This window comes from Aquila chrysaetos, chromosome 13 (genome assembly GCF_900496995.4).
Source record: "Aquila chrysaetos chrysaetos chromosome 13, bAquChr1.4, whole genome shotgun sequence".
Taxonomy (NCBI): domain Eukaryota; kingdom Metazoa; phylum Chordata; class Aves; order Accipitriformes; family Accipitridae; genus Aquila; species Aquila chrysaetos.
This window is the reverse complement of record NC_044016.1, coordinates 19,048,638-19,076,449: the sequence shown is the minus strand read 5'-3', so window position 1 is coordinate 19,076,449 and position 27,812 is coordinate 19,048,638. Positions and strand designations below refer to the sequence as shown.

General features: G+C 41.2%; 1 protein-coding gene across 7 annotated transcripts in view; it reads right to left on the bottom strand.

Moving 5' to 3' along the window:
- LRFN2 (leucine rich repeat and fibronectin type III domain containing 2) overlaps positions 1–27,812 on the bottom strand; it is a 176,095-nt gene that overhangs the window by 36,089 nt on the left and 112,194 nt on the right. For 6 of the 7 annotated variants that reach the window (XM_030034415.1, XM_030034414.1, XM_030034421.1 and 3 more), the window contains one exon: positions 9,527–10,919. In XM_030034415.1, the coding sequence (XP_029890275.1) occupies positions 9,527–10,899 (1,373 nt within the window). In that variant the 5' untranslated portion in view covers positions 10,900–10,919. Of the gene's footprint in view, positions 1–9,526; positions 10,920–13,459; positions 13,553–27,812 lie in introns of all 7 variants that reach the window. The other variant, XM_030034416.1, reaches the window with a different exon arrangement.

Here is a 27,812-nt window from a genome sequence, read left to right as displayed (position 1 = left end):
AGCTATGTGCTGGCTTCTTAATATTCAGGAATGGTATGAATCTGAATATGTTAAAACTTTTCATTTAGAGATCAAATTGTTGACTCACCTCAAGCTTAATCAAAATCTTATTTCAATAGTTCATTTTGGCATCAGATATGTAGCTCATTATTGTGATGACGGGTGGAGACAGCTCCTGGGTTCAGAGAAACTGAGAGAGGGGATGTGGTAGATGTTATGGGCAAGCATTAGCTCACCCTGAATTTCCTTCAAGTAAAAATGCTGAGGCTTTGATAAGCTAAATAAACAATTAGCAACAGAGATAAAATAGGAATACTGCTGTCTTACTCTGAAAACCGATTCTGATTTCCTTTCCACCCTGTGCAACAGCCCTGACTGTGGTGGGGTGACTTCCCAGCAGCACAACAGGCGCTGAGGTGAGAATCAGGCTCTTTGCCTTTGTATTCAGCTCTGAGGCTGAGCTTCGGGGTAGAGCTGTAGCATACAACCTCTCCGCATACCTCACTAAACGTTATTTGAGAGTTGTTAAACTTTGAAGGAAATGGGAATGCCTCCAAGCTGGTGAAAGGTGCTGCCCTGCCCTTCTCTGCTTGCCCTTCTCCGCTCTGCTGGAGCACTGCAGCATGGGCAGCAGTAACACAAACACTGTCTCACATGCCCTCACATACATTTCATGTACTCATGTAAAGGGACATATCTCCTGTAGGGATAAGTGGCCATTTAGTATTTTGCCTTTCTGTGGTGGTTATCAAGCAAGAAAATATTGGTCTGGGTAACATCTGCATGGCCTGCCTCTGCTTATCACGAACTGGACTGGCTCTGACCAATGGATTTCTCATCAGTTTCTGTACAAGCATTCAGGTGGATGATAGTTTGTCATAACAATCTAGGATGACTTTATTGACAATATTAAGGTGTACATCTACTTTTCTTTAATTCTTGCTTATTTCATATTTTTATTATATTTATATTTATTTCATATTTTATATTTCTATTTTCCACTTCATTATCTGGCAACATATGTAATTTTTCTCATTTTCACTGCATTTTCTTTCTTATTCTTCAAAGATTTCTAGTATTGCAAGAGGTACAGAAGAAAAAAACAAACACAAGCAAACAAAAAAACAAACAAATAAAAAACAACCCTAGAAAACTCCTTGTCCCTGTACTTCTCCCAGCAGGAGAGACAAAATAAATAATAAAAATAAAATATAATAAAAAAAGGCTAGATGAAAATTTTTTTAGCAGACACAAATAAACCCCCCCAGTCCCAGTGTACATGCTTCTGTGAAGCAGGTTCTTCATTATGTCTGCACCTGCTAAGGGTTCTCTAGAAGTCAATGCACACTACTGCTGCAAACCACTCTCAAATGACTTGAAGTACCCAATGTCCATGTCAAACTTTCCCCTGCTCTGCTTATATAAATTTTGCTTCCTTTTGGGACTGTGACTTCACGTTTTTATTTTTATACAGTTGCTGTCTCAATCTGTCAAATACAAATGATTAATACATGATGATTAATGTCTTCATGTGATGTCCTTCCTTCCAATGGTTATTTTATTCAGTGTTTAAATATATAAATCCTTTGACCAAATCTAGGTTTGTATCCTGGATACAATGCAACCAGAATAGCATAGCTCAAGTGTTGAGGCTGAGGAGGGGTTTTTGTGCCAGCTATGAACCATGGAGGAAGGTCAGTACCTAGTGAGGTTGGAGACAGGGGTGGAACTGAAAAAGGGGTAGAAGAGTGGCAGACATTTACCTGGAAGTCTTCATTTGTACAAACCTACTGCCCAAATCACTAGTAAGGATAAATGTTCGTGCCTTTCAGAGTAAATTAACCCTCTGCCTTTTTTAAAATTACCAAAACTATGTATTTCTAACTTTCCTTAGAGACAAAATAATGTAATCACGCTTTACTACAGCATCAGGCTATTGAGATTATTTGCCCTAACAGCAATAGGGCAGGGCTTCCTCTGATTTCAGTCTTTAGTTGGTCCACACAACACGCTTTCGTTGGAAGAAGCATTAGCAATCTAGACAGCGGCATCCTCTCTGATGCATGACCTGGTGTTCAGTGTGGCACTGATGTTTGAGAGAACATCCTTACACAGCTTAGGTATTTCTGAAGTTTGCAGCACCTTAGTCAGAAAGCATTTTCTTATTGACATGCAATTGCCTAGAAGAGTGCATGGGTATATTTATCCCACTATGATGTGCGAAATTCAAACTCAGTTAAATACTTCCTATCTATGTTAAAGTACCCATAAGCACAAATGCTGAAGTTATTTTTTGCTCATAAAATGGAGTTGCACTGTCACCTGACTTCCAAACTGCAGCTAACAGTTAACTGAGGGGCAACGGTGTAGCAGTGGTTTGTAGAGTGATCTCCGTTCAGCCAGTCTGTAAAGCACTTGGAGTAAAAGGAGCTGTGTAAATGTAAATCATTATTATATTGTTTAAGTAATCAAATCGGTGGCACCATTGTTTAAATAGACTGGAGATGTGGAGTCATTTATTCTTATTTTAATGCTTAGACTGCCAGCTACATAAAATATATACGGAAAAAATAAGCTTTCAGAAATATATAAAATACCTTTTTTTCCAGTGCTGAATTTATAAGCTAGGGAGACTATAGTGGTACAGTAATTCTTAATTTGTATGGTTGTTTTTATCACTTTTAGTACGAAATACCACAAAATAACACAGACCTAAATCTCTCATAAATCTAATGACAGTGTCGCACTTCAGATGCACATTTTTAAGTGGCTGCATCATTGCTTTAATTCAAAACACAGCCAGCAGGCTCAGTATGACCTGGGAAGTTCTACAAAACACTTGCAGATTTATTAATCTTTTGAAATAGTGGTGGATTTATATATTACATCATTGCCCCATGGCCAAAACTCAGAATTGGTCCCACATCATGTAGGGTGCTCTACACATAAAAAAAGTCACAATCTCTGTCCCCAGATGCCTTACTTGAATTCAAGTGTTGCAGTTATATAATGCTCCATCTTAATCATTCATGACTACCCCTGTTGCTGCAGACTGCACAATGACTTAAAAGCAACAGTCTCCCTATTCATTTATGTGGGCTCCTGGTTCCACAGTATTTTCTAATGTGTTTATCCCTATGAGGCAAGGCAGTGCTGTCACCCCAGGTTACAGATGGGAAACTGAGGCCCAAAGATACTATTTTCCAAATATTTGTATTTCAGTTCAATCCCTTATTCAAAATGAATTAAGTATGCCAGTCCCCAAGTTGCACTGATCATAAGTCTGGTGCTCTTAAACATCTAAAACACTTTTGAAAGGAGAGTCTACACTGAGAAAAATGTGCTCTTAACTTTCCAGGGAGCAGGTAGGATTTCTATGATAGAGCAGGTCTCCTAGTGTTTGCTCCTTTAACTGTGAGTCTAAGGACAGACATTTCTTTACAGACCTCTGGTCTTCTTCCATCCGTCTCTGTTGGACATTGGTTACTCTTTTTGCATGTTTTTGCTTCAAATAAGAAGTGATTCTCAATTGTGCATTTTGTAACAAACTTCTGGTCTTGGCTAAAAATGATGGGTACAATACACATTTACTGTCATTAATGTGTGTTTAAAGGTGGTTTATATTACAGAAAAGGATGAAAGAATGGAAAAGCTGCTGCATTAGAACCCACATAACTGTCTAAGCATACCCAAATTCACTTGGCTCTGGCCTTTGCAAATTTTATTGGACTTTTCTAGAGGGACAGTTACAAATATCTTTTCTTCAGTGATTAGCTCACAGTGTCAAAAGGAAGTTCCTGAGTGGCACTCAGGATTACAGAATCAGAGAATGGTTGAGGTTATAAGGAATCTGAAGAAGTCATCTTGTCCAACCCCCCTGCTCAAGCAGGGCCACCTAGCCCCAGTTTCACTAGACCATGTCCAGATGGCTTTTGAATATCTCCAAGAATGGAGACTCCACCACCTCTCTGGGCCACCTGTGCCAGTGCTCAGTCACCATCACAGTAAAAAAGTATTTCCTGATGTTCAGATGGAACCTCCTGTGCACCTTCAGATGGTGCCTCTTGTCCTGGCACTGGACACCACTGAAAAAATCCCGACTCTGTCTTTTTACATGCTCCCTTCAGATTTTTGTACACATTGATGACTTCCCCCCGAGCTTTCTCTTCTCCAGGCTGAATAGTCACAGGTCTTTTAGCCTTTCCTCATATGTGAGATGTTCCAGTTCCTTAATCATCTTAGTGGCTCTTTGCTGGACTCTCTCCAGCATGTCCCACATTTCTCTTGTACCGAGGAGCCAGAACCGGACACAGTACTTCAGGTGTGGCCTCACCAGTGCTGAGTAGAGGGGAAGGATCATCTTCGTCTACCTTCTGATAACACTCTTCATAATGCAGCCCAGGAAACCATTAGCCTTCTATATGGTAAGGGTACATTGCTGGCTCATGTTCAATCTTGTGTCCACCAGGACCACTAGGTCCTTTTCTGCAAAGCTGCTTTCTAGCCAAGTGGCCGCAGCATATCTGGTGCATGGGATTATTCCTCCTCAGGGGCAGGACTTGGGATATCCTTTTGTAGAATACCATGGGGTTCCTCTCAGCCCATTTTTCCAGCCTACCAAGGTCCCTCTGGATAGACAGCATGACACTGGTCTATCAGCCACTCCTCACAGTTTTGCGTCATCAGCAAAATTTCTGAGGCTACACTCTGCGACACCATACAGGTCATTAATGAAGATGATATTAAATAGGATTGGATGTTGAATAGGTTGTGGGTCAGTATTGACTCTTGACTGCTAGTTACTGGTCTCCAACTAGACTTCATGCCACTGATGACAACCCTCCTGGCTCAGCTGTTTGGCTCGTTTTAAATCCACCTCACTGCTCATCCAGCCGATATTTCATCAGCTTCTCTACAAGATTCTTATGAGACAACATCAAAAGCCTTAGTGAAGTCAAGGCAATCATCTACTGCTCTCGCTTTGTCTACCAACCTAGTTATTTCATTGTAAAATGTTTTCAGGTTTGTCAGGCATGACTTTGTGAATCCGTGATGATGACTCCCAATCACCTTCTTGTCCATCACATTCCTGGAAATGGTTCCCAGGATTAGTTGTTCTATCACCTTCCCAGGGACTGAGATGACGCTGACTGGCCTGTAGTTCCCTGGGTCCTCCTTCTTTCCTGTTTTGAAGATAGGAGTGATATTTGCTTTCCTCAGGTATCTTTCCCAAGTGCCATGATTGTTCAAATTAATGGCCTCAGACTGACATTAAGCCAGATCCCTCAGCACTCTTGGGTGCATCCCATTAGTTCCCATGTATATTCAGTCTGCTGGATTGGAGCAGCATGAACCATGGCTACATATGCCAGCCAAGGGACCTTATTATGTGACAGTAGCTTAAAAAAATCACTTGCAGTTCTCAGAGAAATTTTAATTTCCACTTTAAAAGGGCCTGCTTTCGTAACCTGTTTATATGAACAGAAGACATAGATAGCAATCCATTATCTTCTTTCTATGGCACCTACTGCCCATGATGTGGCTTCATAATGTTACCAACAATTCCCATTTTCTCCATCCAGAGTAGCATGGGCAGAAAGATGAATAGGACAGTTAAGGAGAGTGAAGAGGAAAGAAAAGTTAGAATGAATAAGCAACATAAATCAGTAAAGGGAAAAAATACAGGACAAGGAAAAAAAAAAGCAAGTAAAAAAAAAAACCCCAAACAACCAAAAAGCAAAACAAGCTTTCTCTCACTCTGCCTAGAAAGAGGAATCCTGGTTCAGTTCCAGGTGAAACAATATCATCTTGACAGCAGGATTACTAAAAACAGTGCAAGGAAAAGTCAGAGAAAGAGAAAGAGCTCATTGGGAGCATACATAGATCAGTGAAGCAATGGTATTCACCTATGTGTGAGATGCAACTCCAACACAGGCCCCTGTTGCAGGATCTTTTTCAAAATGAGCACAGGTCAAGGCACAAAAAGGAAGCTCTGAGATACCACTGAGAGTTAAATGCATGCTCCATTAAAGAGAGAACAATCCTTTCTGCATCATTATGTGGAAAAGATAATATAGCATGTCACCTCTGAGCAGCTTCAGGTTATTGATTTGGTGCTAGTTTTAGGGACAGTCATTGTCTTTGCAAGTTGACATTGACCAAGCTGCCTCTTTGAGACATTCGCACAAGCTATCATTCCCTTCCCTCCAGCTTCTCCTCACTCTGGGAAGTAGAACAGAGTGCTGATCCAGGACCATTTGATCAGTATCAGAAATGTGCATCCTAAATCCACTGAAAGAGATAAAAACCTGCTTCTAGCTTCAGCAATGGCCCTGAGACAGCAAATACAAGGGAAGGTCAGATGGGGGAAGTAGACAAATGGTGCTCCTCCTGTTAATCCTTATTATGATGGCACTGGTGTATCCAGAGCCAAACTTCAGATTCTGACACCATTTCAGCTCAGTGAAATCAGGAGGCCCAACAGACAATGCTTGCTACCACCTCCCACGCCTTTGAATTTTCATGGGGCCATTGCACTCCACCGTGCTTCCCTTTGCACCATCTGCAGCTCCTGCAAGTGGAAGACCACAGCTGGGATGGAAGCAGGAATGGGACTGGTGTCCTGGGTAATGATCAGGAGAGATGTTAATGTCAATAGGGAGGGAAGAACTTCCACTTTCACTCTTTCACTATGAGTACAACGTTCATGAAAAATTCTTAGCAGAGAATGCAGCAAACTTTTGTCTTTTGTGCATACATTTCTTACTAGTGAGGCAGGATTCCTTCACGCTGAGCACAGCCAGTGTGCCTCAGTCCTGGCATACCAACATATCTTAACATATATTAAGTACCCATCATTTTAGCAGCTAAGCAGTATCACATACCATTTAGCACATACACAGAATTTTATAGAGCAGAGCACTGTAGAAATCCTTTTCCCTTAGGTTTTTCTACACGCTCATCGCAGTGATATGCATCTGACCAATTAAAGCAAAACAGCTTTAGTTAATTAACTCTAAGGGACTGAGTGGCTCCCTGACTGAAAGTCATAAGAGTGGATTTTGATATTATGAGTGCCACTGATTAACTCTCAGACACTGGACAATTCGCTTCATCTTTCTATGCTTCATTTTTCCCTGGTGCAAAATGTAGATAAATAAAATTTGTTTTCTTTGGTGAAGTGCTTTTGAGAGCTGTGAATGAAAAGAGCTATGCATCATCAATGAATCCTCAAAAAGACCTGATGGGAGATTTATGGAAATAGCACTGTCCTCAGGGTGCTTCTGGAAAACTGAGCCACAACCAAGTAAAGCAACAAAGGGCCAAAACCTCACTGAGAGGTGACAGTGGGGACAGGATGAGAATTTAGGGTTGCCTGACACCTTGACAGCCACTTGTTCCTCCAGACTAGGCTGGCAAGATGGCATCTTTCTCTCATTTCTGCCCATGGCACCTGATTCTCACCCCACCAGCTACTAGATTGCATGTCTTCACTTCCACATTGTTTTATTTACCCTGGCCATCCTCCCCCCTCAGCAAATCAACACATCCAACCTCTTCCAACACCTGATAACCTCTGCAAATTTCTCTTTCTAGCTTTGGGGATGTTCCTGTTCACTGGGCTGAATTCACTATACAGTGTCATATGACTATACACATCCTTCAGAGTATTTTTTCAGACTTCCACTGGGCTCAAGATCTTAAATACTGCTGAGTTTTTGCCAAAAGCTTTGCCTCAGGAAAAACTGATACCAGCATATTTCCTTTCATTCTATTCCTAATACTCTATCATTACTTAGTTTTATCTTATCCTTTCATTCTACTTAACTCCATATAGCTGCAAGTCCCAAAGCTAACACACCAGTTCCACTGTACATCATTAGCCAGAGCAAGATAAATAATTTCCACCTGCTAACTGATTTGATTATTTTTGTAACTGAGGAATGGAAGTGAACAGAACTGAATTTCCTCAGATTCTGTCAGTATTTGAATAAATATCCTTTCTAAAAAAAAAAGGTTCTTTGGACTTGCTGGTCAATATTCCTCCTTTTGGCAAAGAGTGAGTAAGTTTGGAGTAGCTAAATAAATCACTTCATTATTTCTGTTCTACAACTGATTGAGATAAAAATATTGCTTGCCCAAAATTTTGTCCATATCAACTAAACATTCAGTTCTGAAAAATTTTAAAATTAGATTTCATTGTAAGAGAAGTGTGAGTGAAAAACATCACATGAACATTTACTACCTCTCATTTTTACTTTCTCAGGGTAAAGAAAACTATATTATGGTAAAGAAGAAAATAGCAAGGTCTCTTCTGGGATCTGGCGGCTGAATACCGTGACTTGACTAATGCCTCAGCTCTCACTGCAGGCGGTAGGAGGACAGAGTAGTCTGCAGGCCAGCAGATAATAGCCCCAAGCCTACTGAGGAAATCAATGGCTTTGACTATGTTTTGGCCAGTTTATTCTCAAATTAAAGTCAAAACCCAAATCCCATTATTCCTCTACAAGATCCAATTTTTCTCCACAGGCTTCAGGATGCTTATAAAGCTATAGGAGTTTATGTGTTTGGTTCTACTTCACCAATAAGATTCTGACTTCTGCTGGTAGCTCACATACAGTCAAAGAGAGACCAGCTCAATGCATCTGATATTGCTGCCTTTGCAATAAAAAGGCAGGAAAGGGTGGTTTCTAGGGATTTATCACTAGCATGAGCATACTATGTCAATCATTCTTCCAAGACAGAAGGAAAAAGCAGTAGCATTGTTTTCCTGTACTGTTCTTACCCATTTTTAATCCCTAAAATTTACTGCTTCTTTACTGCAAGAGTGACTCTTTCTTTACATCATTAAAAGTCGGAGGAGTTGTAGAACTGGGGGAGCATAATGAACATCCAGGGCTTGCTTTTGAAATTATCTCCATCTCTTCTTGCATTTAATATGGTATAAAACATTAAATGTTCCAAAGTTGTCAGCCATTACAGTTGTATAAAACAGATGTTAGTGAAGTAAGAAACGAGCTCTTTCATATAGGTGAAAAATCTTTTGCTAACAACCCCAAATCTTGAATCGCAGAATAATTAGAGCCTGTGTTACGGGTAGACAGCACAAACTTCCTCCCACGTTGCTTCCTCTCTCAGTAGTATGTTTCAATCCCACCTACAGGAGGTGGAAAGGGAAACTTCTGACTTCTAGCCTGTCAAGTTTCTTTCTTTGTTAAGCCTAGTAAGGAGGTTACCAGCTGTGGTACTATTTTTTCCCAAATTGGAAATTTTACAGAAAACAGCTGTTGTTAGAGAATGAATACTACAGAGATTTGTAAAGTATGACTTACTTAGACAGAAAAGCGATGAACAGACCAACAGATAAACTGACAGATACAATGCAAACTTATCAGACACTGCTAACGCTACTGGTGGCAGTGCTACCTCATTTCAAAGTCAAATCAGTGACTTAAGAGTAAAAGACTTCATATCCTGCTTTCTGCCCCCTGCCATCATCAGAGGAGCAAACAGAAATTGCATTTACCTGTAGATCAGGACTTCATCATCTGAGCAATTATACTGCAGCTGATACATTTTTACCCGAGGGGCCGACTTGCTCACCGTCCACTTGACCAAAGCTGAGGTAGTGGTCACATCTGACACCAGGACAGCCCTTTCTGGTGGGCCTTTTGCTTCTCCACGATTAGACTTGCTGGAGCTGGTGATGTCCGAGAGCCTGGATTTTGGTGGGACTGCTCGGCCCGTGCCATTGCTGAGATGGGGGAGCTGAACAATTGAGAGCTCAATCGTTGCAGTGGACTCTCCAGCAGCATTGGCTGCTATGCATGTGAAAGTCCCATAATCCTTGGAGGTGGTGATGAGGATATCTAAGGTGCCATTGTCATAGACAGCTGTCCTTGAAGAGTTCCCGATGAGACGGTCATCGGGGGCTACCCAGTGAATGATGGGGGTGGGATCCCCAATGGCTTTGCATTTCAGTGTGGCAGTTTGCCCTTCTAAAACCAGCAACTTGTGAGTATGTTGTGTAATAAGAGGAGGCTCACAAACAAATTCTTCCTCCCGTACGTACCAGAAGTACCTTCCCTTTAGACCTGGAGGAGAAGCACAAGTTTCCATATCGTCATCTCTGTCAAGTCGCCTTAACCACAGTAGCTCGCAGTTGCAATGCAGAGGGTTGCCCCCAAAGCTAAGAGACAAAGGTGGAGAAAACGGGGTAACAGAGAATGGAATTACTTGAGATCTGGCAAATATAGGGTCAGGGGGGAGCTTCTGAAGTCTGTTGGATGTTAGATCCAATCTGGCCAATTTCTGAAGATCTGCAAACGTCCCCTCTGTAATATAATCTATCAGGTTATGATCTAAACTGAGCTGGTGCAAGTTTATCATCTTCCTTATAGATTCCCAGGGAATGCTTTGGAGGTTATTGTAGGAAAGGTCTAAGTCTTCCAATGTCAGCAAAAAATCCTCAAAGGCTTCATCAGAGATGCTGCTTAGCTGGTTGTTGTTTAAAATCAAATGCTGAAGGTTAATTAAGCCTCTCAAAATATCTTCTCCAATGTCAGGCAGCCTGTTGCTGTCCAGATGTAAAGACCGAAGGCTCTCCAAGTCAGTGAAAGAGTAGGGCTGTATGTAACTGATGGTGTTTCTGGACAAAGTAAGGTCAACAAGTCCTGACATATTGGCAAAATCCTGTCGGCTGATATTAATAATAAAGTTGCCCCCAAGTCGGAGTTCAACAGTCCTTCGATCTATGTCTATTGGTACAAATAGGAGACCCTTGGAGGGACACAAAGTCCCCAGTGACTCAGACAGGTTCTGACAGACACAATATTTGGGACAAGCGTTGACCATGACAGCCATTCCAAACACCAGGATGCTGCAGAGCAATTTTTCCATGGTAAATCATGCAACAGTACCTGCAAGAAATGAAAAGAGTTATAAGGAACATCAGCAGTTTTGATGTAACTGTCTTTCCTCTTATGTTTTACCTAACATCTACCTCCAAAGACACTTCACAGTGCCTCCTCTCAGGAGTCACACCTAAAGCAGTCAGCACTCTGGGATGGGAAGTTTAAGTGTTATAGCAACATGTTTCTCCACATAATGCATTTCTTTCTAAAAAAAAAGTGATTTTGGTTCCAAATCGGAATGGGATTGGAATTGTTAACACTTATGCCTGGTAATAGGGTCTTATGACTACCTATTTTCTAGTTACAGTTTTATAATTTTTATTAGGTAGCTGGTAGAGGACAAATCCTGCTGTCAGTGTGCATGGCTTACTTAAAACCCTGAAAGATTTAATTTGGAATAGTGCCTGCTTCTTTGAGGGTAGAAGCTGTCTTATAGTAATTACATACTGCTGCATAATAATGTGGAATTAGTCTTAGGGTTGAAAGAGCTGATTTTATGGATAAAAATAACTGCATATTTACCCTTCAGTAATGTGGTTAGTAATGACCATGTAATTATCTGGCCAGTCCTGGGCTGAGTCAGTTCACTTGCCAACCCATAACAAAATTCATGATAGGCAGCATAGAAAGCAGAAATCACTTGCATAATTGTAACCTGCGCTCAGCCAACCTATAGGAAGGATAACATCGCCTAGCTCCAAAGAGAAGAGATGTAGGGGAAACCTGTGGTACCTTAGGCTCCCAGCAAGCTTTCTGATGACCTCATGCTCTCATGCTGCAACCCTTTCTGTTGTGGTGACAGCAAAGCTCTCGCCTGCCTCCACAGCCCTCCCCTGCATCCTGCCCATTTCTCTTTGCACTATTATCTCCCTTTTTTTATGCTCTCATGTTTTTCCAGATTAAGCTAAAAGGTATGTATCTTTGAAGAATAATGAAATGTATTTACAGGCTGACTCAAAGGGCCAATTGTGGCTGGGGGAAGTTGCAGCCCTCCTTCAGGTTTGGGAATATCTTCTTACATGGGTTTTCTGACATTCTTTCCACATGTGCGGGATATAGGTAAACTTGTTTTCTTTCTGCCTCACCCTTGCCCAGACGCTGCTATCAAGGGGGGCTGAGGAATGGGCAGATCATTCATTTCTAACCCTCATTTTCCCTCTGAGGAAAGGGGCAGGTTGACAAAGAGCTATATATTTGTAAGGGATCTCCCAGGCTTTTTTGCCAAGATGGTGTGCTCTAGTCTCCAAGACCCTCACTTGTGGCAGTAGCTACGGGCATGATTCAGGCTATAATTTCCAACGTGGCCATTTTGCCTCCATTTAACCTACATCACTCCACCATATAACCTTGCATCACTGTCCTCTGTCCTTGGTATACACTACATATCCCTTCTCAATCACACAGGTGCTCGTACACTTAGCAGGTATGGGGCACTTGTGTTTCAAGAGTAGTCATGGCACAATAAGAGATGAGACACCCTCATGTTTCAGCAATTGCCTCTCCAGTGCCTAAGTGGTGGATGGCAGGCAGTCACCTGCGCCTAAGCTGGTTCTCTTACTGCTGTACACATGACGGGATAATACACAGTGTCTCGTAACAACTCCAGTAATTAGTACAACGAGGCCATTCAAACTTTAGCAAACATACAATGCAAGAAACACATTTCACAAAAAAGTCACATCACAATTATTTATACTCCATCATACAGCTGAAATGACAGTTATGCAGATGTTTTATAATAATTAAAAGAAATTATAAAAGTTAGTTATTAATCCCCCAGTAACACATACCAAACACAAAACAAAATCTATCACTTCAGCAATTTTTTTTTTTAACTCTTTAAACAAGTCTTGCCCCGTCTCCCTGTGAAAGGTATGAAAACTAGGGCCCTATGTGTGGGGGTCTGCCCAAAGGTGGCCAATTACTCTCCTGGGTAAGGTGGTTTGGTTTCTCCTCTATGGAATTTGTGAGATGACTCAGAAAAAAAGAGCTGTAGAAATGCAAGATGTTATGAGTGCTGAACTATGTATATTATGTTCTTTATGGCAAGGTTTTCTGTATGGTGTGATGTTAGTAATTATATACTGTTATTACTATTTCATAGGAGAGGAAAGGACTGAAGCATCTGTGTTTGCTCAACTCTGCAAACAAGATGAAAGCGAGATAGTTTTAGAAAGGATGGCTTGAGAAGAGTAATCTTACCTTCAATAGTAAGTAAAAGGCTACTGAATAAAACACTTGGAGATTAGCAAGTATGTTATTGATGCAAATCTGTGGCATACTTAGCAAAAAGCTATAAATATTTCTTACATTATTATCAATTGGTAGTTTACTAACAGGCAATTGGCTTTTTGAATCTGAATTATAATTGTGTTCTGCAGATTTAATTTAATGTATTACCCTACCAGCTGAAATGATAAACAAAAAGCAGTTTAAAAGGGGGAGAAATAGATACAGTTAATTAGTAATAAGCCCTTTCATAGCTTCTCCCTCATCTACATTCCCACCCTCTGAATATCTATTCAAAAATGTGAATGCACACTTACGAGAGCAGTGTCTCCTTTAAGTGTCCCAATTCTCTAACCACATTTTTTCCGGATGCTGTTAAATATCACAGTGCTTTGGGGAGACGGTTGACTCTAAGCATCAGAGTGAAAAGTATTTGTAAAAAAAAATGGGGGGAGGAAGAGAAGTTAATTACAGAAAATAGGGACTGCAACACTGAGAGGAGGCTGTGAAGCAGGAGGTCTAAATGGCAAAGTAAGCCCTGATGGGGAAACCATCTGTGGATGGCTTGAAAGCGCATCATCTGCCTGTGTGTGCTTGCATGTGTGCATGAAAAAGACACAGAGCGCGCAATATGTACTTTTACCAGCAGGAGGGCCAGTCAGTAACAACAGTACTAGGATGGAAATATCATGGCTACTGTCATTCCAGTTACTGAATGCATTTGAAAGTATTAATGTAAATATTGTTTGTCTGCAGAATAAATTTTTAGTCTTTGTGATCTTTTGTCTGTATCGATATTTCAAGCTTCTGAGCCTTAGGTTTTTCTATAATGTAATCCTGAAGTGACCAGTTCACAACAAAGCAAATAGGGTACAAACCCAAAGGGCTAACTATAAGACATTGGAGAGAACAGAGGTGGACAGGACTCCTTAAAGACAACATCTGGGGTTGCCATGGGGCAGCTGGTTTTCCTTTTTCTCTCCAGACAGACAAAGCACCTGGGCCACAGATGAGGTAAGAATTCTCGACTCTGAACAATTATAACAGTATCTTCTAAAATTTAGACTCTCCCAGAAAGTCATAGCAACTGCTAGTTGCCAAGGGGATGGATGTATAATAAAAATTGTTATGATTTTGGTTCTGGTAACTTTCATGTAAGACAGAAAATAAAGTGTCAAGTTTAGGGTCTGGTTTTGCTGACCAGTTTGCTCACCTTGTTCCAAAAATCTCTTGTGACCTGCAACAGGAAGCATTTTATGGGCTGCTAATGGTAGCCTTGTGTTAAGCTCACCATTCTGATTTACATTTTAAAGGTATCTATCAGACAGATAAAGTAGATTTCTCACAGTAAGTCAGTAAATCTGACAGAGTTTCTGTCTCAGCCCAAGATGAAAAATAGCCCCTTTAGTCCTCTTATAACATGGATTGGTATGAATTAATATGTGTGAGAGTCATAAAGCTTGGTGTTTTGTATTCAAATTTTCCTCATAAAGATACAACTTCTGAGATTTGGCATCTCATTTCAGGAATGTCTCTGAGGCATTTTTTAATTCTATATTCATTGAGCTTTGCATATAAATTCCAATAACCTTTGTGTACCACAGCACCAAGTACAAGGTAACTGTCAGACAAATAAGCTATAGCTGCAGCATATAGGCTGGGGTAAAAAAGAAAGACAAAAAGAAAAAAAAGAGAGGTGGATGGATAGGGGCTCTGATTCTTCTGTCTCCAAGTGCCCTGGGACCCAAATTCCAGGGACTATATGGGTGAGTTAATATACTTTTCTTCAGCTTTGTAGGTGCTATGGAGGAACTGGATTTCCTTTTCTGGGAGCTGCTCTTTTCCTTTTTCTTAACCTTCTCTTATCTCTAGTTTCAGTGAACCTCTGTGACTAGGAAATCTACCTCTTCCCCCCAACTGCAAAGCTTGAAGGACTGCAGTGATGGGTGAAGTTTCATGCATATTCTCTGAAGCAGTTTAATTTACAATGTGTAAAATGGGATGGGACTATGTCAGGACAAAAATTACTCCTTAATCCCTTGCCTTGCCAAAAACTGTGTGGGAAAGGTAGGTCTCATGTTCTCCCTGATCCATGCAGGTAGTTTATGACTAATTCACCAAGCAATGACAATGGCTGTAAGGAAAGTAAAAGTCTCTGCATCTGAATCTGTCCTCAGTACTACATACATTGAAACATGGGTTGGGTGTTAAGCCACTGCTAGCTTTGTGAGCATCTGTGAGACTGTTCGGGTGTTTAAAGTCAGTGAGGTATCTATGTGCTTACAGGCTCTAACTCAGGATAACTAACACTACTTCTGTTTAGTTTTTGTCTTTTGTGTTTGCCTAGGCTTCTGCACTCCTTGGGGGTAAAGCTGCTCGTCATCAGGTGTACATATGTATAGTGCATCTTAGATTTTGGCTAGGCCTTTTTAGGAGCTAGTTTTATTGAAAAGAATTAATAGCTCTAACATGTGAAGTGCTTGCTTTCTCCAGCCACCTTACATTTCATAAATCATAGAGGGGGAACATTTACAAGCACATATTTCTCCAGGTATTTGCGGCTTTCTCTACTAAGCTCCACCCATATTAATTTGACAGATAATGCTTCCACAGTAACAGAAAAAAAGGAACTCTGGATTAAGCGTAACAAATTCATTGCCTTTTGTACAACTTTTTCTTGAATACTGCAGTCATAGCAAGGTTGCAATCAAAAATATTTTACTGCCCGTGTACCATCATGAGGTTCATTTATGCAGTTTGCTTCATTTGAGAGTGCTGTTCTCTTGTTTTCACCTTTCCAAGCAGTTGGGGGTCCATCCTACCCGCTCTGTGCTCCCCAGGCCTGGAAGTAGTCCTAGTTTGGTAGTATTTAGGACAAGCTAGGCTAAAGAGGTGTATGCTTCCAAATGAAATTAACTCATAGGATGGTCTTAAATGTAAGAATGTTTCTGTTATGATTGCAGTGTTTAAAGAACTGGTTGTAGCTGGATCCAGAACAGAGGTAAGGATAGTCCATAAAAGGTAATTTTCAAGAGGCCTCACTCTGTGAAGGCTGATTTAATCCATCCAACAGATCCCCAAGGAAATAACCCAGTATTTTCTTTGGCAGGGCTGTCTCATACAGGAAGATATTGGCCTCTTTCAGTCTTTCATTGGCAAAACTTGTGTCTGTGTGCATTTTTGGGAAGCTTTTCTTTATTTTTCATAATGCTTTCCTGATCTTTCCCTGACACTAATCATGTTATTTCTTTCTTTAAGTACTAACTTTACCCAATTCCTTTACCATTCCCAAGACTGAAGCAATGCATTTATCAAAAACCCAAATTATCAATGTAGCTAGTCAGGTGCAGAGCCAGGTCAGATGTAATTCACTTACAACAAGGTGAAAGCCTGTTAGATCCCACCTCGCTTTCATTAGCACTTTGCTGAAATAAAGACATCATTGTAAGCCCTTCGGTTTTAAGAAATGTGCAAAATTAGTCAAGCTTTTGAGATTCATTTTGTGAGAAAATAAAACTTAGTGAACACATTCTGTGTACTTCTGAGCATCTGCCTGTCTGGCACTTCCCCACAATACATTTGGGACATTTTCATCACTTCAGATAAAATCTGAAGTGCAGAAGCCTCAGAATTATTTACTACTTACACATTTCAAGAATATAGAGTAAGTTTCCTGAAAGCAGAGGAGAGAGACTTCATTAGCTTTATTAGACTTCTGTGAAGGAAATAATGCATCATGAGTCCACCTCTTGCTGAGCATCAGAAAATCCACATGGAAGAGAGACACTGTTAATATCCTGGCTGCTGAAAAAGATTTAACCTGAGTTCAGCCTTTTCAGACAAGAGGCAGTCCACTCTGCTACTAGGGTGCTCTGAGCTGTAGAGGTTCTCCAGTGTCTAATAAGCAGTAATCTCACTCTGCAGTCCTAGCATAATTCAGGAGTAGGTCCTTTGGAAGCCAGACTTTCTACTAGTTTCCACAGAAAAGTGCATCCCAGACAGCTCAGGAACGTAAATGCTGATGAGGATGCAGATCTGGAAAACTCTTCAGGGAACCGGGATGCCCCATTCCAGTTCACTTCAATGGGCCTTGAAGGTCCATGTTCCTGAGATGTTTTTTAAAGAACCGGCACTAGATAGTAACACGGTTCTGTGAAAATAGCTACGCTGCTGTTATAGTGAGAGCTGCTGTTTCTGCAAACACACTGTGCAAATCTGAGTATTATTTAGTGATCCAGTTAAAAAAAATAAGAGAGTTTCCATGCAAAAGGTACAGATGCCACCACTTCATTATAACCAATCTCTAGACCTTGTCTGATCTGGCATCATGCTGCTTGAAGATTGGACTGAAAAGCCTTCATGCACACATAGAGAACAGAGCAAAAGAAACATGCGCTTAAAATTCCACTTAGCAATTAGCCTAAGTTTCTTGTGCTGCAGAAGATGGAAATTTTTACTCTAGAATGATATTTACCTTCAATGCCAAGGTCAGTTTCATTTGTATTTGTCCTGAAGCTTATAGTTCAATTTTTAATTTCTGAATGCTGATTGTAGTAACTAAACTAATTCAGTTCTGTAGTGTGAATCCAATAGGCATGTTTGATTTACTCATTTATTAAAAATCATGCTACTTTAGGCAAATACCTACACAAAACACATCATTTCAAAATGAAAACATTACAACTCAGAAACACTAGAAACAAATATTTTGAATACTTCATTTAACACCTTTCCTAAAAGGGTCTCATGAAACCTCAACGATCTCACAAATATGTTTTGTCAATATGGACTGATACATACCAGTGGGTAGAACTTCTGGCCAAGTAGAAAAAATTGTCTAGCTCTAGCCAGAACTTGTGAGTGGCATATTATAACCTTAATAATCACAGCCAGATTTTGTTGACTAGTGTGATTTTACCTGTGAAAATAGCTGCACTTGCATTATTCTACCTTCACTGACTGGAATGCACAGGCTTTAACTGCCTGATTTGTTGGGACAAAAAACTGCTTAGCTACCTGCATGGTTTTTGAACACGCACAAAATCTAAACATGCAGACAGTTACTTGTAAGCATACAAAAACAAACTGAAGAGAAAGAGTCCATTTAGAAAATCCAAGTGTAGACGTTTGGTAAACAGGCAGACTTACATAACACTACGTGATACATGTGTGTGCATCTGTATTTACTTCAGCTGCATGCAATGTCACTTTTCTTCAGGTGCAAGACACTGTCCCTGAATTGCTTGAGCCAACTGATCCAAAGCTGCAGGTTGGGGGTTAAAATAAGCAGCTGAGCAGTTACCCAGTGGCTGCTGGCCAGGGGAAGAAACCAGGCATGGGGGCGTGTTGCATCAACAACAGGTCTATTTGAGCTGTTTCTAGAGCTTTCCAGTGTAGCCACATCTGTGGAGGATAGTGATTTCCCAATGAGAGGGACACAGAAATGCAGAACAGCATTTTCAACAGCACTAATTAGAAATGGCTTGGGCTGGTTTCCTTTTTCCTCCCAGACAATTTGCAGGTCCATTCATTTTTGCTTGTTCATTTAATGCCACCCAACATTTATCTTTGCCTCCTATGTTGTGTGCCAGTCTCCATCAGGTTTCATCTACAAACTCATAAGTCAGCTAAGCTGAGCCCCTTTGCTATTTTTAGCCATCCAGTTCATTTATTTATCTGGTTCTTTACAGCAATCCTGCATTTGGCTTTATCAGCACAGTAGAGAAGTTACCAGTTATTCCATCTCTTACTCACTTTGAACACACAGGGAAGCTGCAAAGGTACAAAGGAGCATCTCTCTTGGAGATATTGCCTATGGTGTGAAACATAAATGTCCATCAACAGACCCTATTGCTTTCTGCAAATACAATTGAAGGCCTGTTCTCAGTATCTGAATCCAAATTCTCCTCAGCTCTGAGCCATAACAGCAGCTCCTCAGGTAGCTTTTTCTCTCTAGCTTACTTTAATTCTTATAAAAGCCTTTATAAATTCTTATTTCCTTCCACATCAAAGGAAAAAGGGGATAATTAAAATTGGGATTCTCTTCTTTATCTGGGCTTGTTACCTTTTTTTTTAATTGACCCTTCATTTAGCCCTAGAGACAAACTCTGTCCAATATTCCTTAGGAAGTATTCTTTATTTGCAATACAGACTGCAGTTTTCCCTTCTTGTACAACCTACATGCAAAGGGGGACTGGTACGAAAAACAAGGCATACATTCAAAAAAATCTTTTTCTGATGTTTGTCATAAATTTAATTGGGCACAGAAAGTCACATGCAAAGATTTGGACATGCTTTGAAAAATGGGCAAGGCAAATTGAAGTCCACACTAAAAAAAACCCCCTCACTTTTGCTGAATGCCCCAGATTAGGATTCCTAACCATGTTACCATAGGCATTCAGTAGCAGAGGTCCCCTTTTACAGGGAATACAATCCCAATGTTTTGTCACTGTGGTTGGCTCATGGTTTGGTAAGAAATTAGCAGAGGTCGTGAGAAGGAAATGTGAGACCCCTGCTATGCTGTTGCATGACAAAACACATGGCCTTCACAGCCTCCAGGTCCTTTCATCAGCCTGGTAAACTTTTTACTGTATTTTCTTGGTTTTCACTTAGTTTGGATGGAACTAGATTTGTCAGTTAAACTTCTCTTTCTAGTCACTCTCACTTTCTGATTCCCATGCAGGAGGATAATTCACTGTTTCTCTGGAGGACTTAACACTCCTATTATTTTCTACCATGTGAACAGTGGGTTCTCAAAGTTGTAGATTATGTCACATCTGGTTATACAGTTACATTTTCCAAACTGCTGTGTCACTGGATAGGAAAGAGAAAGGAGGCAGGGACTTTTGGTAGTAATACCTGTTCTTTAATATCAGGTTCTTAATGCACTTTACAGAAGAGACTACTACTACCTTGTTTTTGCAAGTGAGTAAGAAAAGGCACAATCTGCCTCAAATGTCTCTTGCCCAAAATTATTCACCAAGTCCCTCCTGGAAAACCCAGCTCTCTCAGCTCTCATAACTCATACCTTCTCTTTGGACAGTGATGTTTCCACATGTAAGGCACATCACTGTACAATTTGTTAATACAAAGCTAGTGTCATGAATAGTGTTTGTGTAATTATATTGAGAGACCATGGCACCTGCATCTCTGGGGAAGAATTCTGTTCTTAATGCTAACTCCTGGATGACTTTACCACTGTCTTGATATGTAGCCTTGGATAAGTTTCACTTAACTTTTCTTTCTCCTGTGTAAGATGAAGATAAATACACCTATTGACTTCTACTAATCAATTGTTTGCAAGGTACCTGGAGACTGTGTGAGTGGGTAATGCAGTTTATGGGGAAGTCTGTTGTCATTGCACAAGAAGGGAAATCGCAGATAGGAGACAACTTTTACAGCCTTTCCCCTAGCGCAGTCACTGGTTCAGTATCATCCCAAGGCTGGCAGTCAACAGAAGTCAGAGGAGGTTGATGTCTGTGCACAGCTAAAGTGACTCTAGTCCCTGGTGCCCCATTGGCTGCCCCAAATACCTGCAGCACAGAAGCCCCTGAAAGAAGCTTTGCCCTCTTTCCTGACATCTCACATTCTTCTACTTCAATGACTTAACCATAGCTCAGAGTCTCAGGTTTCACCAGTAGTAAGTTCATATATAGTGGAGTATGTTTATAACTCTCCTGGCTGTGGAGAAAACTTGACTAGTGCAAATGAGTACACAAGGAAACAGCACCATGAAAGCAAATGGAAGGTAAGCAAAAAGCACCCCTAGTCTATTACTTTATAACTAACAATAGTACAAGTGTATCATGACATTTCAGTCATGCTGATGAGGCTGAAGGTTTTGAATGTGAAACCATACAAGGTACTGTTATTTTCCTGTCAAACTCTGACTGGTCTGCAGAGACCTTGTCCCAGGAAAGATGGGAAGTCTTTCAGGTAAGGCTAGAGGAAGGTAAGTGGAAGGCAAGATGAAGATAGCTGCTTTTCTGCTATGCTTGCTGTGTTTATGAGGAAACAAAAGCCTTCAGTCCCCAGGGCTCACCATATAGCACTTTTCACTGGCACTAAGTCAGCAAAAAGAACAAGTCTTTTAAAATTAAAATGAAGGGAAAACATGCAATAAAATAAAACATATAAGACCCAAATATTTGAAATATATATTGTGCTTCACTTCGCAGTTTCTCCTCACCAACTACTCACAGAATGACAGTCTTATCAGGTAAGAGTGGCCAGCTGCTATATGCTGCATTTAAATTTATATTGCAAACAACAGGCTCCATTACCCAAGGATTTTCTCGTTGCATTCCTAATATTGTCTTTCTGCATGTTTTATTGTTCCTCATTTCCTTACATGCTCTTTGCTTTCTAGTGTGTGCCAACATATCCTGGTATTTGTTTCAAACATTTCCGCTTTTTTACTTAATCTGCCTTTGACTGAATTTCCTTTTTTATGCCTCTAAACACTCTCTGCTTCTCAAACACCATCTCTAAAGCTGCTGTCTCATACACTCTTTCCTGTTCCTTTCTCCCTTTCTGCTGCCCCCCCTTCATCCCCTAATCATTTGATTGCTGCAGTTCTTTGATGTGTCAGTCTTCCAGTTCAGGCCCAATTTAATTATGTTTTTCAGAAGACTGACCTCTGTGGTCCCAATTTGTTCAAGACATTCCCTTTATTGATCCAGGGCCAGATCCCTGTACTGCCTCTTCTAAACCAGATTCCTGATACTAGAAGCAGCCATGTATTAGCTCTCAAGGTCAGTTTGCATATATCGACAGTTAATTGCACTGATTTATTTCCAGTGGATACAATACACTCTTCCCTGCCCTTAGGTCTAGATGCATTAACACAAAATCAAGGGGAAACAATTAATGGTATTCTCATACTACAACAGACACTCCTGCTTCACTATTTATAAGCATCCTCAAAGAATAGATGGCATTTTTCAGTAAATTGCAATGCATCCCACAGGTCTGCCTATTTAACTTCTGTTGGGCTATTATGAAAACATCCAACGCTCTCAGACTTTCCCTTCTTAAATTCTCCTCCTGACATCCACCATTCAGGAAATAATCAGAAAGATGTTTCAAGCTTTGAGGTGGAAAGCTAAATGTATGGTTTCAAGAAAGAACAAGAGTCCTGTAGAACATTTACAAAGCAAAACACACTGTCTTGATGGCACCCTGAGTGGGTAGAAGCTAGTTCTGTTTATAAAATACCAGTCTGATATACACGAAAAGCTTTCCTATATAAGCAAGCAAACAGCTGCATTCTTCAGTAGAGCAGTACAAGCTTCCTATCTGCAGCAGAAAAAAGTTATGGAAAACTGAAATACATTTTTTTTATCCCAAGGAGGGAAAACTGCAATATTCCAGCCAAGAAAAGGGGAAAAAATGTCCATCGTGATTGCTGCTATTCATTGTTTCCATAGGTTCTGCAGTTAGTAGAGATCCAGAAGGACACAGAGCTCAGTGACAACTTCACAGTAACAGCACTGTGCCACTGAGCTGTGTGTGTTCAGTGAGCATGAGGTGTGGCAAAGGTCTCTCTGAATTAGACTGAGCTAATTAAATACAGCTCTGTGCTTGACAGGATCTACAAATGCCTCAATCCACTTTGTCCAGTTCTACCCAAGGATGATGTCAAATCTAAGTAGACCAGCATGAACATGTTATCCTTGCCTGCTGCCAAAAGCTAACAGCCTCAATAAGATCAGCACAACTATTACGCTTGACCCTGGCTGAAAAGTGTCAAGAAAGCTGAGCCTCTGGATAAAACCAGAGCTGCCTCAGGACCACAGTGTCCATTCCCCAAAGCAGAAGGCTAAAACTGGGATGGCATATCTGCTACTGTGAGAGAAGAAGTGCTCGCCTCCTGGACTTTAATGTGAGAGGTGCTGAAATCCAGAGAGATCTTGACAGTCCCTCTGTCCTCACCATGACCATTGCAAGATGTTGTTTTTCATGTTAATGGAAGATTTTTTGCTTGGGTTGAATTTTTAATTTTAAATATTGGAGAAAAGTACTCTCACCTCCCTTATGCTATTTGTATACTTATAACCACATGGTGTGAGAAATCACAGAAATTCTTCCCAGGAGATGGATGTTCATACAAAGGAAGAGATTAAAACAATCAGACAATCATAATTCAGAAATAAATAAAAAATAACTCTTGGATTATCTGTCCTACTATCTCACAGTTTCCACTGATTTTCCCATGTATCTTTAAATGACCCAAGAAGCACATCTCTTATCTTAACAAAGCAACACATTGTAACACACCTTTCAGTCTCAGAAATATTTTATAACACCTCAGCCCAACCTGATTTCCTGATGAAACTTATCTGCCCAACATGCACCCAACTCATTCTCCCACTTTTGAGTTCACTCACAGTAAGGTCTGCAAACAGATGTGCATCCTTGTAATGACTACTCAAAATGGGAAGGGGGAGGGAAGTGTCGATCCTGCAGGGATCAGTTCCTGCTTGATATTTTCCCACTCATGCTTCCTCACACCTGTTGGCTCATGGACAATGTTCTCTCTGTCTGAATTCTGGAGACTGATCTGTCCCCTCCTTTTTCTGGACTAAGTTCTGAAGTCTCCATTCTCAAAACCTGTGGGAAGTTTGCCTAAGTAAAATGTGAGTAAGGATTTCAAGACACAGACCTCTGAGTCACAAACTCCTTGAAAAAGACACCAAAAATGGCAAAAAAGCCCTGTCCAATGTACACCATCACATTAACTGGGAGCTGTGTCACAAGGACATCTCAGTTCTCCTGTACAGAGGGACTCAGTGGTGCCTGCTGACAATAATAATAGAGATGGTAAATACAGCATCTGTGGCAGGCCCTCTGCAGGACATCAGTGAGCGTCTGACACTTATTTGCCCAAAGAGTCATCATAAATCTCTGAGTTGGCTGGAGAGCCCTAAATGATCACAACAGTGAAACCTCCTCTGAAGGTATTCCTTGATTTCATTCAGATAATATTGTTTACTTTCTCTCTTTTTAATAGCTTGCTTTTTCTTGGATCTCTGACATGCACTGGAGTATACTTATGCTCCCTTTCCTATTCATCAATAGTAAGGATGCACTGTGGGTGTGCTAGATGCCAAGGAGTCTCTCATTTCCTTGGTAACAGCAAACAGTTACTAAACTGGAGCAAATAAAAGTGAGACATAATGCAGGCACTGAGCTAAGGGTTAGGATGCTTGATCTCCTTTGCTGATAACTCAGCCTGTAATTTCTGTTGGCCTGCTATTCCTCTCTATGCTTTATTTTCCCCAACAACTGAAGAGGCAAATTATGTTGCCCAGTATACAGTACTGAGACTCAAAAAATAATGTTCAATGTAAGGGATTAATAACACTTTGGTGATGACATATTGGAACCTAGAAAAAAGACAGCACAATAGGAAGTGTTAAATACATGTCAGTGTTCACATGGTTAATTCAACTGCAAGCCACATTTTTGCTGGTGTGCACCACAAGCACAGTGAACAGAAGCAGGCAGTAGACACAGCAGTTAGTTTGTGCACAGAGCAAGACCAGAAACTCAACTGAGGGCTCTGCAATGGTGGTTACACATGGCAGGGCACAGTCCCCAGAACCCACTGGAGCATCTCTCTCTGGTACATCAGAGGTCCCACCTCAGGCCAGGCTCCTGAGGGAGGATGCAGCTCTCTACGTCTGGGACTGCAAAGATGCCTGGGACCTCATGGTGCGACTGGGGCTAAATGGGCTCTTTGCCCACAGGTGTACGCTGGTGAAGGGTCTGCGTCACCAAGTAATGGAGCTGTGGGAGAAGGTCAGCAGGCTGCATAGCGTCAGAAATTATGAGAAAGAGATCAACTGGATCTTCACCCAGACTCTGCAGGTACAACGGCCTGAACCCCTAGCTATGCCAATGGAGGGCCGACCATCTGGAAAGCAGCTTTGCAGAAAAGGACCTGAGAGTCCCAGTGGAGACCAAGTTGAGCATGAGTCTGAAGTGTGCCTTTGTGGCAAAGAACACCAACAGCCTCCTGGGCTGCATAAGGCAGAGTGTTGCCAGCAGGTTGAGGGAGGCCATCCTTCCCCTTCACTCAGCACTGGTGAGACACTTAGAATCACAGAATCATTTAGGTTGGAAAAGACCTTCAAGATCATCGAGTCCAACCATCAACCATGCCCATTAAACCATGTTCTGGAGTACCTTGTCTACGCACTTTTTTAATACGTCCAGGGATGGTGACTCAACCACTTCCCTGGGCAGTCTATTCCAATGTCTGACAACCCTTTCAGTAAAAAAATTTTTCCTAATATCCAACCTCAACCTCCCCTGGCACAACTTGAGGCCATTTCCTCTTGTCCTATCTCCAGCCACCTGACAGAAGAGACCAGCACCCCCCTCACTACAACCCCCTTTCAGGTAGTTGTAGAGAGTGATAAGGTCTCCCTTCTGGGGGTGCTGGGTCCAATCCTGGGCTCCTCAGGGCAAAAGACACATGGACATACTGGAGTGAGTTCAGAGAAGGACCATGGAGATGGTTAAGGGGCTGGAGCATCTCTACTATGAAGATATAGATATAGAAATCTAACTTCTCTTAATAAAGTGTCTGTTGCTTAGGAGTCTTCAGTTTCTATGAATTTACAATCCTTAAAATCCAGTAAAAGTATGATTTACTTCCTTACCAATATGAGTCAGGAAGCATCTGGAAACTGCTTCCCATATGATGCAATATACTGAAATAATACAAGCATCTCAAGGTTCAGATACACTCACACAGTGCAGCTGCTTATCAAAATGCAAGCAAACAATTAATCAAAGCAGAAAGAGCTGGGAGAAAATGCAAAAGGTCCCATCTCGTTTCAGGTGCCTAACTGACTGTTTTCCAGCATTTTCAGACCACTATGTTCCTATTGGTTCCTTGTAAGAAGTTGTCATTTCTTCAAGAGATTGCTGGCATGGGGAGAATATTCTTTAATGACAGGGCTGATTTTACCAAGCTGCCCTCCACTCTCTTTGTACAGAAATAAGCTGAATGAGAGGTTTGACAGAGCAAACATGGAGGAAAAAAAGCAAAGAACTGGGGACTCCTTGATTCTAGTTATACCTCAATTGCAGGTGTGCTGTAACTGGAATCAGTTAGTCTTCAGCATTTAACTCCTTGTTTATTATTCTACATTTAAAATAATCAATAAAAAAACCAACATGTCCTGGTTCCACCTGTATAACAAAGTTTGGTCATCGGAATTAAGGTCAGATGAGATTCTCCATCTGAGTCTCCCAGTCATATATAAAATTTTAAACAGTTTTTCCTTCCTATAGTGCAAAAAGCCCGTGAAAGTTAACTATGGGGCTTTAAGAGGGTGGTTTAAAATGGTCACAAATTAACAGAACATAGAAGAATATACAAGACTTGTTATTCTTCCTGTGAGGTTTTTCACAGCCTCATAATAGTAATTGTTTAAAATTGTACTAAATCAAGAATAGATTTTTTTTCAGGAGATTCCTGATACCTGATATTAGGAATCCTAGACTGATGAAGTATGTGTTTGGCCTTTCATAGCCTTCCTTTTATGAGGTTTTCATGGAAATTTCAATGGCTGGAAATTGGAAGAAAGGTGGGAGACTGGGGATTGCTGCCAGTGGCACAGCTGCATGCCTGGAGCTTCACCTTGCCATCACGTCCCACCCTGGCTGGTGAAAACTGCAGTCAGAGCACATTTCACTAAGGAGACAGCACATCATTGGTACATAGTCTTTAAATGTTTTACAGGGTATAATTTCACAGATGGATCCAAGAATGTTTTAACAGAACTATTTATTTTTTTTTTAGGAGGACAGATTGGAATAAAAACCAAAACAAAAATAGAATCATAGAATAATAGAATCATTTAGGTTGGAAAAGACCAAGATCATCAAGTCCAACCATCAACCATGCCCATTAAACCATGTTCTGGAGTACCTTGTCTACGCACTTTTTTAATACCTCCAGGGATAGTGACTCAACCACTTCCCTGGGCAGCCTATTCCAATGTCTGACAACCCTTTCAGTAAAAAAATTTTTCCTAATATCCAACCTCAACCTCCCCTGGCACAACTTGAGGCCATTTCCTCTTGTCCTATCTCCAGCCACCTGACAGAAGAGACCAGCACCCATCTCACTACAACCCCCCTTCAGGTAGTTGTAGAGAGTGATAAGGTCTCCCCTCAGCCTCCTTTTCTCCAGACTAAACAGCCCCAGCTCCCTCAGCCGCTCCTCATAACACTTGTGCTCCAGGCCCCTCACCAACTTGGTTGCCCTTCTCTGAACACGTTCCAGCACCTCAGTGTCTTTCCCGTAGTGAGGGGCCCAAAACTGAAAACAGTACTCGAGGTGCGGCCTCACCAGTGCTGAGGACAGGGAAACAATCACGTCCCTGCTCCTGCTGGCCACACTATTTCTGATACAGGCCAGGATATCTTTGGCCGCCTTGGCCACCTGGGCACACTGCTGGCTCATATTCAGCCGGCTGTCAACCAGCAGTTTTCCAGCCACTCTTCCCCAAGCCTGTAGCGCTGCATGGGGTTGCTGTGACCGAAGTGCAGGACCCGGCACTTGGCCTCGTTGAACTTCATACGATTGGCCTCGGCCCATTGATCCAGCCTGTCCAGATCTCTCTGTAGAGCCTCCCTACCCTCAAGCAGATT